This window comes from Lasiosphaeria miniovina (assembly GCF_030549165.1).
Source record: "Lasiosphaeria miniovina strain SMH2392-1A chromosome Unknown B0T26scaffold_9, whole genome shotgun sequence".
NCBI lineage: Eukaryota > Fungi > Ascomycota > Sordariomycetes > Sordariales > Lasiosphaeriaceae > Lasiosphaeria > Lasiosphaeria miniovina.
Window position 1 is genome coordinate 975,418 of NW_026848228.1, and position 15,752 is coordinate 991,169.

Genomic DNA, 15,752 nt, shown 5'->3' on the forward strand with positions numbered 1-15,752 from the left:
GACAGGAGTCCACCCCCAGCCTAGCCTAGGCCTGCCCGACCTAGCCCAGGATGCTCTTGCTGTGCTGTAAATTTGCACGACTCCTGCATGTTGCCATACTGCCACCTGCCTAGGGCCCTAGGAACCTTTTGGTGTTTCCATTGCCATCCATTGTTTTTCAGTGTCACCTTGAGATAGCCACGGACGGCTGATATTTAGCTTGCGGCCTACCTCAAAGAAACATTACCTAGCTTGGGTACCTACTTGGTTGATCTCTCACAGGTAACTTAATCCAGTGCCGCCAGGCGTCCACGCAAGGTAAATATTCATATCCCTTTGTCTTTTAATGAGCCCCGGGTTCTTTGCAAGGTTCAAGTTGTCCAAACTTGTCTGCTTCTTGGCTGAACCTATCTATCATGTAGCACGTGGTTTGGGCGGGTTGAAGGCATCCCAAAAAGCCACGAAAAACTAAAACAAGCCAAACCCGCACGCAGAGCTTGCATCTTCGGCCATTCGGCGTACTGTCGCGGCTATGGAGGCAGCTTCGCTGTCCAACCTTGCAGGCAATGCCAGCACAGACGCCACGTCTCCCCCAAGCTCAGGCTCAGGCTCGGGGTCTAGCTCTAGCTCGAGCCCAACAAACCAGCCGGCATCGTCATCTTCACCTCTCCAGTCTCGAAGCAAGCCCACGCGAGACTCGTCGCGTTCCCGCACTCTCTCATCCTCGTCTTCGGCCAGCCGCAAGGGCCGCCACGTTGAGCCCGGCACCACCGACACGCATGCCGGACGGGACAGTGTGTCTATGCCCCCGCCCCCCTTCCACTCTGTGCCTCATGCCCCGTCTCAGGCCTTGAAAGGCCCGAGTCCCGTTCCAGGCACTGCTACAAGTCTTCGCCGCTCCCCCCCCCCAACAGCCGTCGCGACTCATCCAGCTCGGACGTGTGGGGAGAGCAAGTCGGCTTCCTGGAAGGGTACCAGGCACTCAGCGAGCAGGGGGCTGCCCTGTCCGGATCCCCCGTCCCCTACTCGCCTCGCGACTTCGCGATCGAGGCAGCTTCTGGCATTGATAACGACTTCGAGACGCCTCGTCTTCTCGCAGGCTCCACGCTCGCCAGCCCCGAAACGGCACAGAAAGGCTATCTTCCCGAGCCCGCCCTACCAGGCCGATCCTCGCTTTCCGACGCCGAAACCAGCAACCGTGTGAGCATCAGCTCCACGTATAGCCTAGCCTCGGCCCGTGGAGTGCCCAGCTCGGCGGCCTCGGCTAACGGGAGCGACAACAACAGCGTCACCGGCGCTCCCGCACTTCGATCTACTGCCAGCCTGATGGTATCGTCAGCCGGGGGAGCTAAGGGCCCTGCTACATCGCAGCCCGAAGCAGGCGTCACCAACATGATAGTCACGACAGCTAGTCAGGGGTCGCCGGGCGGCGCCCTTCAGCTCGCCCCCAGGGACTCCCACGTCCACCAAATGACTGAAATCCTCAAGAAGACGCCCCAGGCTCAGCAGCAGTCTCCTGTTACTGGAACCCCGCGCACCCAGCTCACTAGGAGTCGAAGCCGGGCCAAGCGCCGTTTCAGCGGCAGTACCGCGGCGAGCAGCCACAGCCCGAGTAGCGATCGGGCCTTCGCCCACCGCGTCGAGAAGGAGGGGGTCCGCCCAGCTCCCTGGGGTGTCATTGGCGTTTGCGCCCTGGACATAAAAGCGAGAAGCAAGCCCAGCAGGAATATCCTCAACCGCCTGATTCAGAATCGCGAGTTTGATGTCTGTGTCTTTGGTGACAAGGTCATTCTCGACGAAGGTCAGTAGTTCACGCGCTACCTACCTACCTACCGACCTTTAGCTATCTCTTTTCTTCTTCCCTCACCCTTTTATTTCCTGAGTCTTTTGGGATGTATAGCTAACTACCTAGAAAATAGACATCGAGAATTGGCCGATATGGCAAGTAGAATCCTTCTCCCTTTGGGCCCCCTTATTCAACCGTTGATATCCCTCCCTCTTCGAACAAGTCACAATGTTGATTTTACATGTCCTCTTCTAACATTTCCTCATTTAACGCTGCAGCGATTACCTGATTTCCTTCTACTCAGATGGCTTCCCGCTGGAGAAGGCAATCGCCTACGTCAAGGCACGCAAACCCTTTTGCGTCAACGACGTACCCATGCAGAAGATTCTATGGGATCGCCGCCTGTGCCTTCGTCTCCTCGACCGTATCGGTGTTCCGACACCGCAACGTATTGAGGTCAACCGGGATGGCGGGCCGCGTCTGCTGACACCCGAAATTGCCAAGCACATCAAGGAGGTCAGCGGCATCTCGTTTGAGCCCACAAATACAGACCCAGCCAATGCCAAGGCCATGTCGCCGCGCCGGGTCGAGTTGCTGGACGGCGGTGATATCCTTTCAGTCGACGGAACCTTGATCAAGAAGCCGTTCGTCGAGAAACCTACGAGCGGCGAGGACCACAACATCATCATATACTTCCACTCGTCTTCGGGCGGCGGTGCTCGTAAGCTCTTCCGCAAAATCGGTAACAAGAGCAGCGAGTACGTCGAAGACTTGATAGTGCCGCGCGCCATTACCCAGCCCGACGAGAGCTTCATCTATGAACGTTTTATGAAAGTCGACAACGCTGAAGATGTGAAGGCGTACACTGTGGGGCCAACGTACTGCCATGCTGAGACACGCAAATCACCTGTCGTCGACGGCGTCGTGCGCCGTAATACGCATGGCAAGGAGGTTCGTTACGTGACAGCTCTGAGCGGCGAGGAAAAGGAAATTGCCAGCAAGATCAGCACCACATTTGGACAGCGTGTGTGCGGCTTCGACTTTCTTCGGGCTGGCGGCAAAAGCTACGTCATCGATGTCAACGGCTGGAGCTTTGTCAAGGACAACGACGATTACTATGACCACTGCTCCACCATTCTCAAGGATATGTTCATCAAGGAGAGGCTGCGTCGGGAAGGTCTCACGCCGACCATACCCTCCCCTGCGGCGTCCGATATGGACACCATGACGGCCCGTGCCGTGCTGTCCAACAAAGACAAAGATCTCTCTGCCCTCATAGCTGCCCAAACCAGGACGAGCTTGGACAAGCAGGCCATCACCGCTTATCAGCGGGGGGGACTGGAAATCCGAGACACATCTACGGAGCCTGTGACACGCGCCAGTTCGGAGGCCGCTTTGGCGCCCGGGAAGCTGCCAAGTTTGCCTGCGAGCCCCCTAGTTAGCCAGTTTTCGACCTCGGTAGCCGACAGCGCACCGTCTACAGCACCTTCGACGGTGTCCGTCACACCATCTCTCCTACAGGATGCCGTCTTGAACGCTGGAGCGGATGCTCAGGATGAGCCCCCTCCTCCCCCTCCTCCCAAGCCTAGTTGGAAACTCAAGGGCGTGGTCTCTGTTATCCGTCACGCCGATCGCACACCAAAGCAAAAGTACAAGTTCACTTTCCATACAGAGCCCTTCATCGAGCTACTTAGAGGCCACCAGGAGGAGGTGCTTCTTATTGGCGACCCCGCGCTCGCTAGTGTGCTTGACGCCGTCGACAAGGCTATGCTGGCCGGTATAGAAGACCGCGGTAAGCTAAAGACTCTGCGTAATGTCTTGGTTAAGAAGGGCGGCTGGGCAGGCACTAAGGTGCAGATTAAGCCCATGTTCCGAAACAAGAGCGACCAGAAGAAGGCCGACGACAAGACGGTTACGCCAACGAAAAGCAACTCCAAACAAGAGGACGAAACTGAGCAGAGCGTGGACAAAGCTGGGCTCGAAGATAAGAAGGCCCGCCAAAAGCCCCGCAGACAAGACTCACTTTCTGGAGTGACAATGTCCAAGTTCACAGCGGCCGAGGAGAGCCTGGTGCTAGACAAGCTGCAGCTCATTGTCAAGTGGGGCGGCGAGCCGACTCACTCAGCCCGCTATCAGTCCCAAGAGTTAGGCGAAAGCATGCGCAGCGACCTTGGCCTGATGAACCGCGAGGTCTTGGACGAGGTGCATGTGTTTAGCAGCAGTGAGCGGCGCGTTGTAGCGAGCGCCCAGATCTGGGCGGCCAGTTTTCTCAACAAGAAGGACGTGCCAGAAGACCTCATCACTATTCGCAAGGACCTTTTAGATGACTCCAACGCTGCCAAGGACGAGATGGACAAGGTAAAGAAGAAGCTCAAGGGCCTCCTGCGTAAAGGAAACGAGCGGCCTCCGCAGTTCGCTTGGCCCGCCAACATGCCCGAGCCCGCAGAGGTGCAAACGCGTGTTGTCCAGCTGATGAACTTCCACCGCAAGGTGATGCAGCACAACTACAGCAAACTGTACAGCGGTGCCGTCAACTCCCTAAACGCCATCAATAATCCCAGCACGGACAAGCTTAATGGCGAGGGAGTGCTTGGCAGCTCGATGTCGTCGGTCGCCTCCTTCGGCTCACTGTCTCAGGCCAATGCTGTTAATAGCGTCCAGGCTCGGTGGTGCTGTGGTGAGGACTCGGAGCTATTCAGAGAGCGCTGGGAGAAGCTCTTCGCCGAGTTTTGTGACGGCGAAAAGGTTGACCCCAGCAAGATCTCGGAGCTATATGATACCATGAAGTTCGACGCCCTGCACAACCGTCAGTTTCTCGAGTGGGTCTTCACACCCCCGAAAAGCATGCTTGAGGAGGAATACGGGGTTCAGGCCAGCGGCAATGGGAAAGACGGGAAGTCGCCCAATCCATCCTCCAAGGGTACCGAGGAAGGTGGCAGTGCGCCTCGATTCTCCGAGGATTCCAAGACGGAGAGAACAGGTAGCGGTACTCTGGCCGAGGGTATCGAAAAGATCGAGAAGACTAGCAGCAAGACGGTCAAACGCATCTTCCACCGGCGCTCCTTCCTCAGCGGCCTGCGGCCTGGTGTTGAGGCAGAGCTGCCCGAGAGATATTTCCATCTCCACAGGGGGAACAGCCAGACCAAAGCAAAGACAGATGCCCGATTCGAGCCTCTTCGAGAGCTGTACCAACTCGCCAAAATCCTTTTCGACTTTATCTGCCCTCAGGAATATGGTATTTCTGACAGCGAGAAGGTAAGAACCCCCCACAAAATGGTGGACTCTTTTGGTATTGTTTGCAGGGCTGTGGCTGACCATGGGCATGTCCTATCGAATAGCTCGAGATTGGACTCTTGACGTCGCTCCCGCTGCTCAAGGAGATTGTACAGGATCTAGAGGACATGCAGGCGTCAGACGAGGGCAAGTGCTTCATTTACTTTACCAAGGAGTCGCACATCTACACGCTGCTCAACTGCATTCTCGAGGGAGGCCTCGAGACCAAGATTAAGCGCGCCACCATACCCGAGCTCGACTACCTCTCACAGATCTCGTTTGAGCTGTATGAGATGCCTGCTGACCCGCCCGTCGACTCCGACGGCACCCCGGCCTTCATGTACAGCATAAAAATCACCATAAGCCCCGGCTGCCATGTCTTCGACCCGCTCGATGTCCAGCTCGACAGCAGACACTGCATAGGCTGCGCTCCGCGCCGGAGTCTGACGGCTCACGCGGATTGGATGGTGGTGATCGAGACGCTGCGAGCCAAATTCCATCAGTAAGTTGCTCTCTCCCCTACCCCCCCCCCCCCGTATTCTTTCTGCCGAATCACCCGCCAAGAATGAGAGGAGAGAGAAAACGAGGCAAGAGACTTATCAGACCATAACCATTTCGTTTAGGGTGAAATTGCCAAAAACTTTCTTGGCCGTCAACCTGTCGGATGCCTTCTCGTTCCAGGAGAAGGCGCAGGATACTGAAAGCGAGGGACTTGAGCCGAAAGTGACCGAGAAGGAGAACGCCACAACGACTCCTACTACAACGTCGGATCCACCCGAGCCAGCCGACGAGAACTGAAAGTCGCATTCTATATCTTGTCCAAGACCTTCTTGTCGCACTATAGCAGACTGGTGCGGGCTCAACGGGCAAGGGGGGAAGGGACGGGAAGCGGGGGGATGGGGAATGGTGGTTAATGAGTTGTCCCTAAACCGGAACATGAGCCCCGAATGGGTCCCAAGGTCTGATGCAGAAATCATGAGATTTTGGAGGGTTTTCCCCGAAGATTTGCATTTTATACCAGGATTCCTGGGCGCCTCTCAGCACAGCGTTTCGGGGCTTTTTGTCAAGAAGGGAAAATATTCTCTCTTCTGTTCTTTTTGAGAACCGGGATCATGACCCGGTGGATGACGGCTTGGCATTTCACCGCTAGTCTTGGGGCGAGCATAACGGCCGCTAGCGTGGAGGCCGAGACAAACGGTCAAAAACAGAGAGAGGAAAGAAGGCCAATAGGGAGGGCATGTACGTGGGGTAGCCTGCGCTCGGCCAGAGAATCTCTCTCAACGGTTGAGCAAGGACGGCCCAGAAGAGCGAGCGATTGTGATGTGGTGCGTGGGTGGCATGGGGCATTTGGTGAGTGTGAGATATAGAGAGTGTGCGTGCGTTGCGTGCGTGCGCCTCCTATATGCTGTATCCATGACGAAAAGGGGGGCAAGCGGAGATCGCCCGAGATAGATTAGATAAACAGCATAGAATCAGCGAGGAGAGTTGCATACACAGAATTTCATTTTCTTCTTTTTTCCCCTCTTGACTTCCCTCTGTGGGGTTCCCCCCTCCCCTCCCCCCTATGGAGATGGAAATGAATTTATTTCGCGACTACATGTATGGACCGAAAATGTGACTCATCACAAAAACAAACAGTTGTTGGTGCTGGTTCCGGTGGTTTCGCGGAAACTACACGACTGTTTTGGACACGGGACGGGCCAGAGGTCACCACGACGAGATTGGTCGATGCAGAAGACAGACGGGCGGCGGCGGACGGGGCAGGAAGGTGATATTGGAAGTTGCAGGGTACTAGTGTAAAAGAGATATCAATCTTTAGCGCACTTCGTCTGCTTGGTTGAGGAGGGTTATTCTCTTCAGGGGGACGGACGAAGCAGTCTAACGTTTTCTAGGTCTCTTCAAGAACGAACAAGAGATTCAGAGGCAAGGGGATAGGAGAAAGTGGAAAAGAGATACAAGGCTCAACGCGCAAATACATCACAACCCTACAGAACATTTCAAACTACCGATGCCAAGCAACAAGGCTTGAGGCGTAAACGGCCAAGCCCACGGACTTCCACGCGTCTTTGCCCAATGCGTGGTGCAAGGGGGGGCCGAAGACGCCACTCTTTCTCTCAGCAAACCTCCACTAACACTCTTCACCGGTGTCTGAGAGTATTTGAGTTGAGGTATCGCGCGGCGAAGGAGACATGAGAAAGAGAAATAGATACCAGTAAAGATGGAGCCTCCCCCTAGCATAGTCACACTCGGAACCTGCAAGTGACATCACAGCCTCGTCCTGCTCGGGGTCTAACTACGCGTAGAAGGGTTGCAAACGGGTCTCAAACCAGGTGGGGGGACATGGGGAGAGGGGGGGCGAGTGTGGATGGTTGTGGAAGGGGGGGAAGAGCCGGGTGGAGTGACTGCCGGGACCCTTGTTCAAGGTGGCTTAGGCCCGTCAGTTCTCAAAAAGAAGTGGGAGCGGCCGTCCGAACCATCATGAACCAGTTCGGACAGGTGGAGGTAGCGGAGGAGCGGGAAGGAGCCCTGGAGGGAAGCACGCGTCCCTCTATACTGATCCTTGAATAGGATCTGCCTATCCGCAGACTTTCTGTCACCATCTATGCGGGCGATTGTCCGCTGCGCGCCCATGGTCAGAGAAGCTAGCTTCAGGCAAGACCCGAGGAACGATGTGTGAGAAGATGTGCACCGATAACCAGGGCCTGGCCGTTGGTGGAATCCAGACACTCCTGGTATGTACAGGACGTATGTACATGTACATACAGTACGGGCATTCCATATGCATGTATGTACTGTACATACATATACGTACCAAGCGGCGGATGTGCTTTAGCAGAAGCCGCGAAGGAAGCCACGCCGAGGTGGGGGGTCGCGTAGGTTTTTTTGGGGGCCCCATTCGCTTTCGGATCTGTACCGTGATTCCCATTCTGAGCAGCCTGCAGGTCTGACAGACTTGTTTGTAGACAACCAGATATCTGAGGATCGAAACCTAGTTCCTCTAAGCATTCTCTTGGCTGACCGGAAGCGCGGCCGCTCACTCGGCCGAACGCTTACTCAACAAGAACTTTGGTACTAGTAAGAAGTTGAAGTCCCTGACAAAAGGCGCGACGTAGATGGAAAGTTCTTCATGACGAGATGGCGTTTAGAAGTCCAGTTTTCGAGTGACGACGCCGTAGAACATCAATGCGCGATCCGCTACCGGCAGATGAGGCTGTCGGCTTTTTTCAACATTCCCTGTTCCAAAGTGTTCGCGCTGCTCGAGCCCTATGTCTAGCTTTGGCTAAGGCGATGTCATCCGATGCTCCACTGCCTTCATCTGCCCGACAAAAAAAATCCCCTCGATTCGAGAAATCCTTTGCCCTTTCGCCGACCAAAGTACAGTGGTATGCAGTGAGATAGACGTGGTGGGGAAAGGCTCGGCTGCCGACAAGGTCGCGCTGTTAGAAGAAAACAGCCAATCAGAGCTCGGCTCGTGAAGACTGATGTGCCTGATATGCGGAGGCGTAATTGTTGCTCACACCGAAGACGGGACAAAATGAACCAAGAGTGCCTTAGACACATGTCATTGACCAAAAGAAGCACCCCGCTTTGAAGGGCATCTCTCGCTGATCCTGTGCATCAACGTGTCGGATATGCGGAGTGTCCTGGAGGGGGGTAGGGCCTGCCACGACTTGACTTGGCTGTCTGCTGCTTTGAGCAGGCTGCAGATTCCCTTCATGGCGACGCTGCAACTCTGACGAGAGACGGGTATGTAAGTCAGTCTAGTCGTACATACATACGTAGAGTATACTGCAAGGTCGTTGGTGGGAAGCTATGGAATTCCCAGAGAATTGACGACCCTGGCTCCGTCAACTGCCTTGTCATGCCATGGTTGCACGATTGGCTCTCACAACCCTCATTGGAGGCGCCGCGAACGGAGAAGTGCTGGCCCGTTGGGGGCCACGAAAAGAAGAAAAGAAAAGTTTACGCGGCTGTCTCGGTTGATCTGCTCGCGGTTCCAAGTGAATGACTTGACAAGAGTCAATGAGCCTCTAGACCGACCGAGCGTTGACGGGTACACACTGCGGTGTCGTTGAAAATCGGGGGCGCATAGACCAGACTGCTGCATGAGGTGCATGTGTTTGAAGTCACCAGAGCGGGAGGAATCCTGCAATTGGTCAGAGAAGGTCCCAACAGCGGGCTACTCTCGGGCTCACAGCCGGTCCACCAACGATCTGCCCTGTGCGTTGGCTTGTGCGTGTCCGCCCATACCTAAGGTTGCCAAATTCCCTCATGTCGTTCTCAAGGGTTGCTTCGCGATGTCAAGGGCCCTGTCGCCGGGCGCTTTGATGATGCCATCACGCTCTCTCATTTCCAGGAGAATACGCCCTCGAAAGAGTAGAAGACGAATTACGAAGCCACCGCCGGTTTCCTCGGCACAATATGGCAGTCCAGTCATTTCCGCGCGTCAGCGGGCACTCCGGGCCCAGGCATTGCTCGCCAACCGCAATCTTGTGCGTCAGTCGACAATTCACCTCTCCCGGGGTTTAAAACCTTAGTGCGATACAGCCAAGCCACCACGTGACTTTTTGGTGAGAACCTGCTAGAAAAGTGACTTCCAACCCCCTGCGTTTATGGCTTATATTCCTGGCAAATTCACTGCTAAAAGCCACTCTGCTAAGGTTTTAAACCCCGGGGGAGGTGTACAACGAACGCTGTGGCGACCGGCGATTCAGATGCAGCCCTTGGGCAAGGACATGGGCTGTACACTGGAATGTAATGAACTGGCTTGCCGTTGTTGGTTTGGCGCGGAAACCTATACCGCCGTTCCGTGGACCGTAAGGCGGGCGCCGCCTGCGGAGTAAGTACTGTACTTTGGAACAATCACAGAGCGCTAGAACCTCCATGGAACGTGCCCCTGTCAGTCAACATTCATGGCATCAGCTCTGATCCTCGTCCAGCACGGCAGACGCATTATTAGCGAGACGAGACGCGCTACGAGAGGCTAGAAGCAACGAAGAAAATTCCTTGCTGGGGGGGCTTGGTCGGAGTGGCCTGGAGAAGTCCTGGTTTTTCTCGCTTTCGCCTCGCTCCAACGCCACATGTAAGAGTCTTCTGCGATGCCACCAACCGACTTGGTCGGGATGTCTGGACCACCTACAAAATTCTGCAGCTACAGCAGATAGACAGGCCCGGGTTGAGCCTCTCGTAGCCCTCGAAATCGTAGATCCTGTCAGCCGAGTGACTATTTTGGGGTTTGCACGGCAATCTCGTCCCGAGCGAACGCAGGGTTTTGGTTTACAGAGCGAGTCCTGAAATTCCCGTGCTGAATGTATAAAGTACGGAGTAGGGGTAGTCAACTAACAGCCTTTGCCTTCTTTCGTTGGCGTGCCGGTTGCACAGACATGCTACCACGGCTGCTCGGCTCTCGTTGCAAGTGTCTGAGCCCCTCGGGAACAATGAGCGTCACTTCCTCTTTGGACGCGCTGCATCTGCCTTGATAACATGGCGATATTAAGTGCCGAGTGATTCGCCGCCTAGGTATCCGCAGTTCGTATCTTCGTCCTCCTGTTGCGTCTGGTTATACACTCAGGGCAAGGTAGGTGGATGGACAGACGGCAGGTTTGAGATGAGATTTCTGGGCAACGGAGGAGGGAGGGGTAGATGGGAAGCGCAGGTTGCAGCGGTCGAGGTTGTCGAACGAACGAGCGAGCTTCTTCAGCCCTGAGGGCCGTGAGACAACTTGAGGACTACCAGTCAGATTGTCAAATGCGCCCGCAACGAGACAGCCTAAGGTATGGAGGCACCCGACAACCCTGAATGGAGCCTAGGCGGTATCGTATCCCCTTATTGCTGGGCGTTGCCTTCCCTAGCTGGGTCAGGTGCGTTCCTAGGCAAAGTATTAAGCAAGACTCGCGGTGATGAGAATCTCCAAAGCCTGAGGGAGGCTCGAAGCTTAGGAAACCTTCGAAGTCGGGGTGACGGCGGGTATGCCCACTTCACCCCAGGCACTAACTCCTGGGGGCTAAGGTACTTTGACTTCCAAGCAACACGCTTAATGAAGAGAGTGACGTATGTACTGTACCTGGTATGGATGTACAGGAAGGGTCGAGACTTCCGTTGGAAGTAATCCATATATCCGCAAGGTAGGTACCACCTACCTTAGGTAAGGTGGTGTAACGAATGTACCAAGTAAGGTAATGTCCAAGGTAATGGAAGGTCCAGCCCAACAGAACACATTGGTGCGCTTGGAACAAATGGCAAGGTTTGGGGTATGCATGTACTGCATGTATGCATAAACATACATTGCCTGCCCGCGGTAAAGGTAACCTTAGTCATAGGGGATGCACGGTACCTATGGAATGGTTAAATGGTGTCTGAGGCAAGACCCGCCAAATGCACCTTCCTCGCCCTCATGATCTCACCGACCTGCGACTGCCCCGGCTGCCCTCCCTATGACGCGGGGGTGGGGAGGGTAAGTAGGTTGTCCTTAGTAGTTGCCATGATAATGGTATCATGAACGGCTGAGCCTACCTTATTGAACTGAGGTAGCCCGCACCTTCCAGGCTACTGCCCTAGTAGTAACTGACCGACGTGGAGAGAGGCAAGGGGGGGGGGCAGCATGTACGAATAAACATTGCTGTACCCCATGCTCCGTAAAGCAGTGATTTGAAGCAGTCCAAGCCCTGTCCCTTGCCCGACGCCTCAAGAGCAGTGAGCAATTGCAAGCCGTTTAATGCAATTTTTCTTCCTCTACGGTATCTAAGACTGCTGCTTGCTCCTTGGTGTCTAGCCGTCCTGCCCCCCGGCTGCTCGTGCATCTACGTATATGCCTGAGCAAACCCTCGCTCACGCCGGTTCATCCAACGTCTGACAGCGAGGTGGGGCAAGAGCGACAGACCCCGCGACGACTTCAAACGGTCTGGCGGGAAGATGAAAGGAAGGAACCCCAGACTCTAGGTCCAGGTCGGAAGGAGCCCTTGTGCTGCTCTCCAGGGCAAGCTACCTTACCTGACCTTGCCTAGGCAGCGACGATAGCCCACGACCTACCCCGACCTGAGCTGCTGCCAGTGGCAATGCCAGTGGCGGATTGCCCGAGGCACAGGGCAGGCGTGCACTTGCCGCGACGCCCATTCATCCCAGGTCCAATAGGTTTGGTGCCTTAAGGTAGGTACGCGGGCAGCTCTTTATCCGAGCTGATTCCAGATCCCCCGGCGTCCCAGTCGCGGCAATAGACTATTGCGATCTCTCGGCTGAAGACTCTCGATTTCCGCCAAACGACATGCAAGGTACCCGTGTCGCGGCGTTGGACAAGCCGTCAAGCCATGGCCCGGCCCCGTACCGTCTTGTCCTGTACAACGTCGCTCAAGCCTGATGCGAGGACCGCCAAACGCCCAGTCCCGCGACACGCCTGCCGCGCAACCTAAATCCATCCCTGGGCCCGCTCGGGGCAGACTCCTCTTTTGACAGGCCATCAGCGGTGCAGGCAGCAATGCTTATAGGTAGGTAGGTACCTTAGGTGGGTGGCGGTGGGCGTTGACGACAATAGCAATACTTCGTACAGCTGCCGAGCATGTAAGGCAGCCAGCCTCTCCATGACCACATCCATATGGTCGTATCCGGGCGGCCGAGTCAGCACAGAGAGGCGAATGGTGTGAGATGGATGTGGTCAGGACTCCTGTCGTTGTGCCCGCATGGGTTCTGCCTGGATGATGATGTCCGTGGTATAGTTGCCCTGTCGAGAGAGAGCCTCGACTGACATCTGGAGCGCACAGCCAATGAGGAGCCGTTTGCCCACGCCCTTCATGGCTCGAATGGTCGAACTGGTCCAGAGAAGCAGGAAAGCAGCAGTAGAGCCGCCGATTGACAGGTCATCGACCCTTGTAGCATGGGCAGGAGTCGTCCTATCCGGCTCCAGGATGGCCTTTCGTTTGGACTCCAGAAAAATTTTATTGAGAGCCCGCAGCAAGAATACACACTCAACCAAGGTTCGCTGGCTAAACCCAATCCTTAACTTGGCTTGTTATAACCCTCCCCCTCCCCCAACAGGGCCATAGAGTTGCCGAAATGGGTTGCGGCAGCTTTACAAGGGGGCCACATCAGGAAAACCTTCGGCAGCAGACAGGGTTCCCCCGGCCATAAAAAACCAGCACGTCCTGCCGGTTTTCGGGTGTGTGGTGCTGCTGGATCGGTCGGAAAGCACCCGCTGCTCTTGTCTCCTCCGTCATTCCAACATGATGTTAATTCTGTGTGTGAGTATTTACCTCAGCTGCCTTTGTCTGTATAACCTGAGGTACGAATACATCTGGTAGATAGGTAGGAAGATAGGTAGATACAATACCTTGGTTGCACACGCACCGTGTACCTAATGATGCCAGATACATAGGTGCACACGAGACTACCCGTACCGTGACTGACAAGGCGGGCTTGTTCCACGCGTGCCGCACAGTGCACGCGTAGGACGCCGGCCTATCGCGAACCACGGCGGCCGAGCAAAATCGAACGGGGTTGTTGACGTCGGTAAACCCGCGGGAACGCTTGCGGGGCACTCGGTATTGTATGTATGTACGAAGTACATACATGCTCATACACACACACAGTACTGTTTAAGGTAAGGTAACTGAAGTTATGTATGTATACATGCCTCGCACCTGGGTATGGGACATAGGCAGGTAGGTAGGCATGGATGCTCTGCCTTATCGCAAGGCCGGCCGCGTTCAACGCTCGCCCTGCCGGGCCATTCGGCTGGTGCGTAGCCAATGGACGAATCCCGCAGGGAAAGCTCAAGCTCGACCCGTCAGCGAGGGAGAAAAAAAGGATGTTCGGTACATCATAGCTACTCGTCACGTCAGTCTAATAAGAAACAGGGAGGATAGTCTAATAGCCCACTCTTTTCGCTCGATCCATGCCCCGATTATGGGATCCCCTTCTTCGGAACCGGAAGTCTTCCCACGCTTCCATCATGCCTACGCGGCGCATATCATTGGGCCCATTCCAAGCAGCTTTCTGGCTCGCCCCTGGCGAAGTGCCATCCAAGTCGTCAGAAGACCGTTCGACTACCGCATGGCAGCCCAGACCTCGACGTCCTCGTGTCCCGGATAGCCTCCACTCTAGACTCTGGACTCGCTAAACAGGACAAAAGCCGCTTCCTCGCTCCCGTTTACCTCTGCAGCTCGACAATCACCCTTGCCGTCACGGATGCCACGTTTGACAAACAACTCGACCAGATTCCATCTTGTACTCTTTTCCCTTTCTCCTTTGCCGTCCTCCTTTTGCTCACCGCCCACTTGCCATCAGGACATGATCGATCGGACTGTCCCTTGTCCTTGTCTCAAACCTGGAGTTGATAAATAGCCGGCCCTCCTTCCTCACTTACAGACAACTCCATCCCATCATCCGCAACAACTCCAACACTTCTCGAACGAACTCAACCACATCCCGCCCACGCCTGCCCAGACAGACAGACAAGACAGACAGACAGACTTAGTTTGGCTCACTTTTTTGACAAAGACCTTGACACCGAAAAAGTCAGGCAACTCTTCCTCTTATCTGATCTCGGAGCCGGGCTCGCTATCTTCGGTGAGTGCAGAGTGAAGACGACGGCCGCCGAACCGTTGCCGTCCGATGTCCTCGGGCGCCCTCAACTAATACGGGACCGAAGCTAAAAGCTCGTTGTGCTAGGCAACCTAAGGAACCCAAGGCGCCAGGTTTTTTTTTTCTAACGCTGCACTGCACTGCACTGCACTGCACTGCACTACACTGCACACTTATTAGCCTCCGGCTTAGCCTGTCCCAGTCCACAACTTGTCTCGGTATCGGCCCGCAAAAAGGCTCGACTTTGCAGGCCCCCGGCAGCGACCATCAACTGCTACCTTACCTAACCTAACTTGACCTCACCTCGCCTTACCTCACCTCAGGTTCATTGCAAACAACCGCGGCTCGGCAACCATGGCTAATACTACCCACTGCGCGCATTCCTTCAAAATGATCAAGTCGGACAGCACACTGATCCAGTGGACCTGCCACATCTGCCACTCGGGACCCCACTGGTGGATCTTTGAATGCCGGTACTGCAAGATCAACACGTGTCGTCCCTGCATAGAAAATGCCTAAGCCGGGTCCTGTGCCTGGCCCAGCATGTACGGTACCCCGGATCTGGTGCGTGCGCCCAGGGAGGGTTGCTGGAAGGAAGGGAGGGCCGTGGTTGGTCTGATGTCGGCAGGTGAGTTGCAGCCGGCTGGTGAAGCAGCGAGTGGTGTGGTGGTGTCCCCCCAGTCCGTCCAAGCCCAGTCCGTCCTGTACTGTCCACAGTACCGTAAGGTACAGTACAACCTTGCCCTGCGTTGCGCTCAGGTGCGTCGTTGCTCCTCGTCCAGTGATGTGCGTTTCCGAGCTCGCCCCAAGCGGGAACGGGCACGCCCCCTCCATCTCAGAGTCTCCAGGGCACACCAAAGCCGAGCCGACAGGGGGGGGGGGGGGCATGAGCATGGGCACAGGCACAGGCACAGAGGGGGAGAGAGAGCTTGAGGCGCACCCAAGTGGCGGCGGGGCGGGCGTGATCTCATCTCTCGAACCCTGGAAAACAAAAATTCCCAGCTGTCTCGGCGCTTCGTTTGCAATAGACGCACGCTGCGGCTTTGAGAGAACCGTTTGAGGCTGACTTCTGGCAATGGCAGGCAAACAGTGTCAAAAACTTCGTCCTACCCAAAACGAAACCCATGGACAAACGGACCGG

The 15,752-nt window shown here is 55.5% G+C and overlaps 2 protein-coding genes across 2 annotated transcripts; both read left to right on the plus strand.

Moving 5' to 3' along the window:
- Nucleotides 1–511: 511 nt before the first annotated feature.
- B0T26DRAFT_744840 (histidine phosphatase superfamily-domain-containing protein) lies at nucleotides 512–5,836 on the plus strand (the record flags this gene model as incomplete). Its single annotated transcript, XM_060444461.1, has 6 exons — nucleotides 512–819; nucleotides 894–1,780; nucleotides 1,899–1,920; nucleotides 2,044–5,020; nucleotides 5,104–5,540; nucleotides 5,662–5,836. The coding sequence occupies 6 exons, from the start codon at nucleotides 512–514 to the stop codon at nucleotides 5,834–5,836; spliced, it is 4,806 nt and encodes a 1,601-aa protein (XP_060289516.1).
- A 9,129-nt stretch (nucleotides 5,837–14,965) lies between these two features.
- Nucleotides 14,966–15,130, plus strand: B0T26DRAFT_659633 (uncharacterized protein; the record flags this gene model as incomplete). Its single annotated transcript, XM_060438967.1, has 1 exon — nucleotides 14,966–15,130. The coding sequence occupies one exon, from the start codon at nucleotides 14,966–14,968 to the stop codon at nucleotides 15,128–15,130; it is 165 nt and encodes a 54-aa protein (XP_060289517.1).
- Nucleotides 15,131–15,752: the final 622 nt, after the last annotated feature.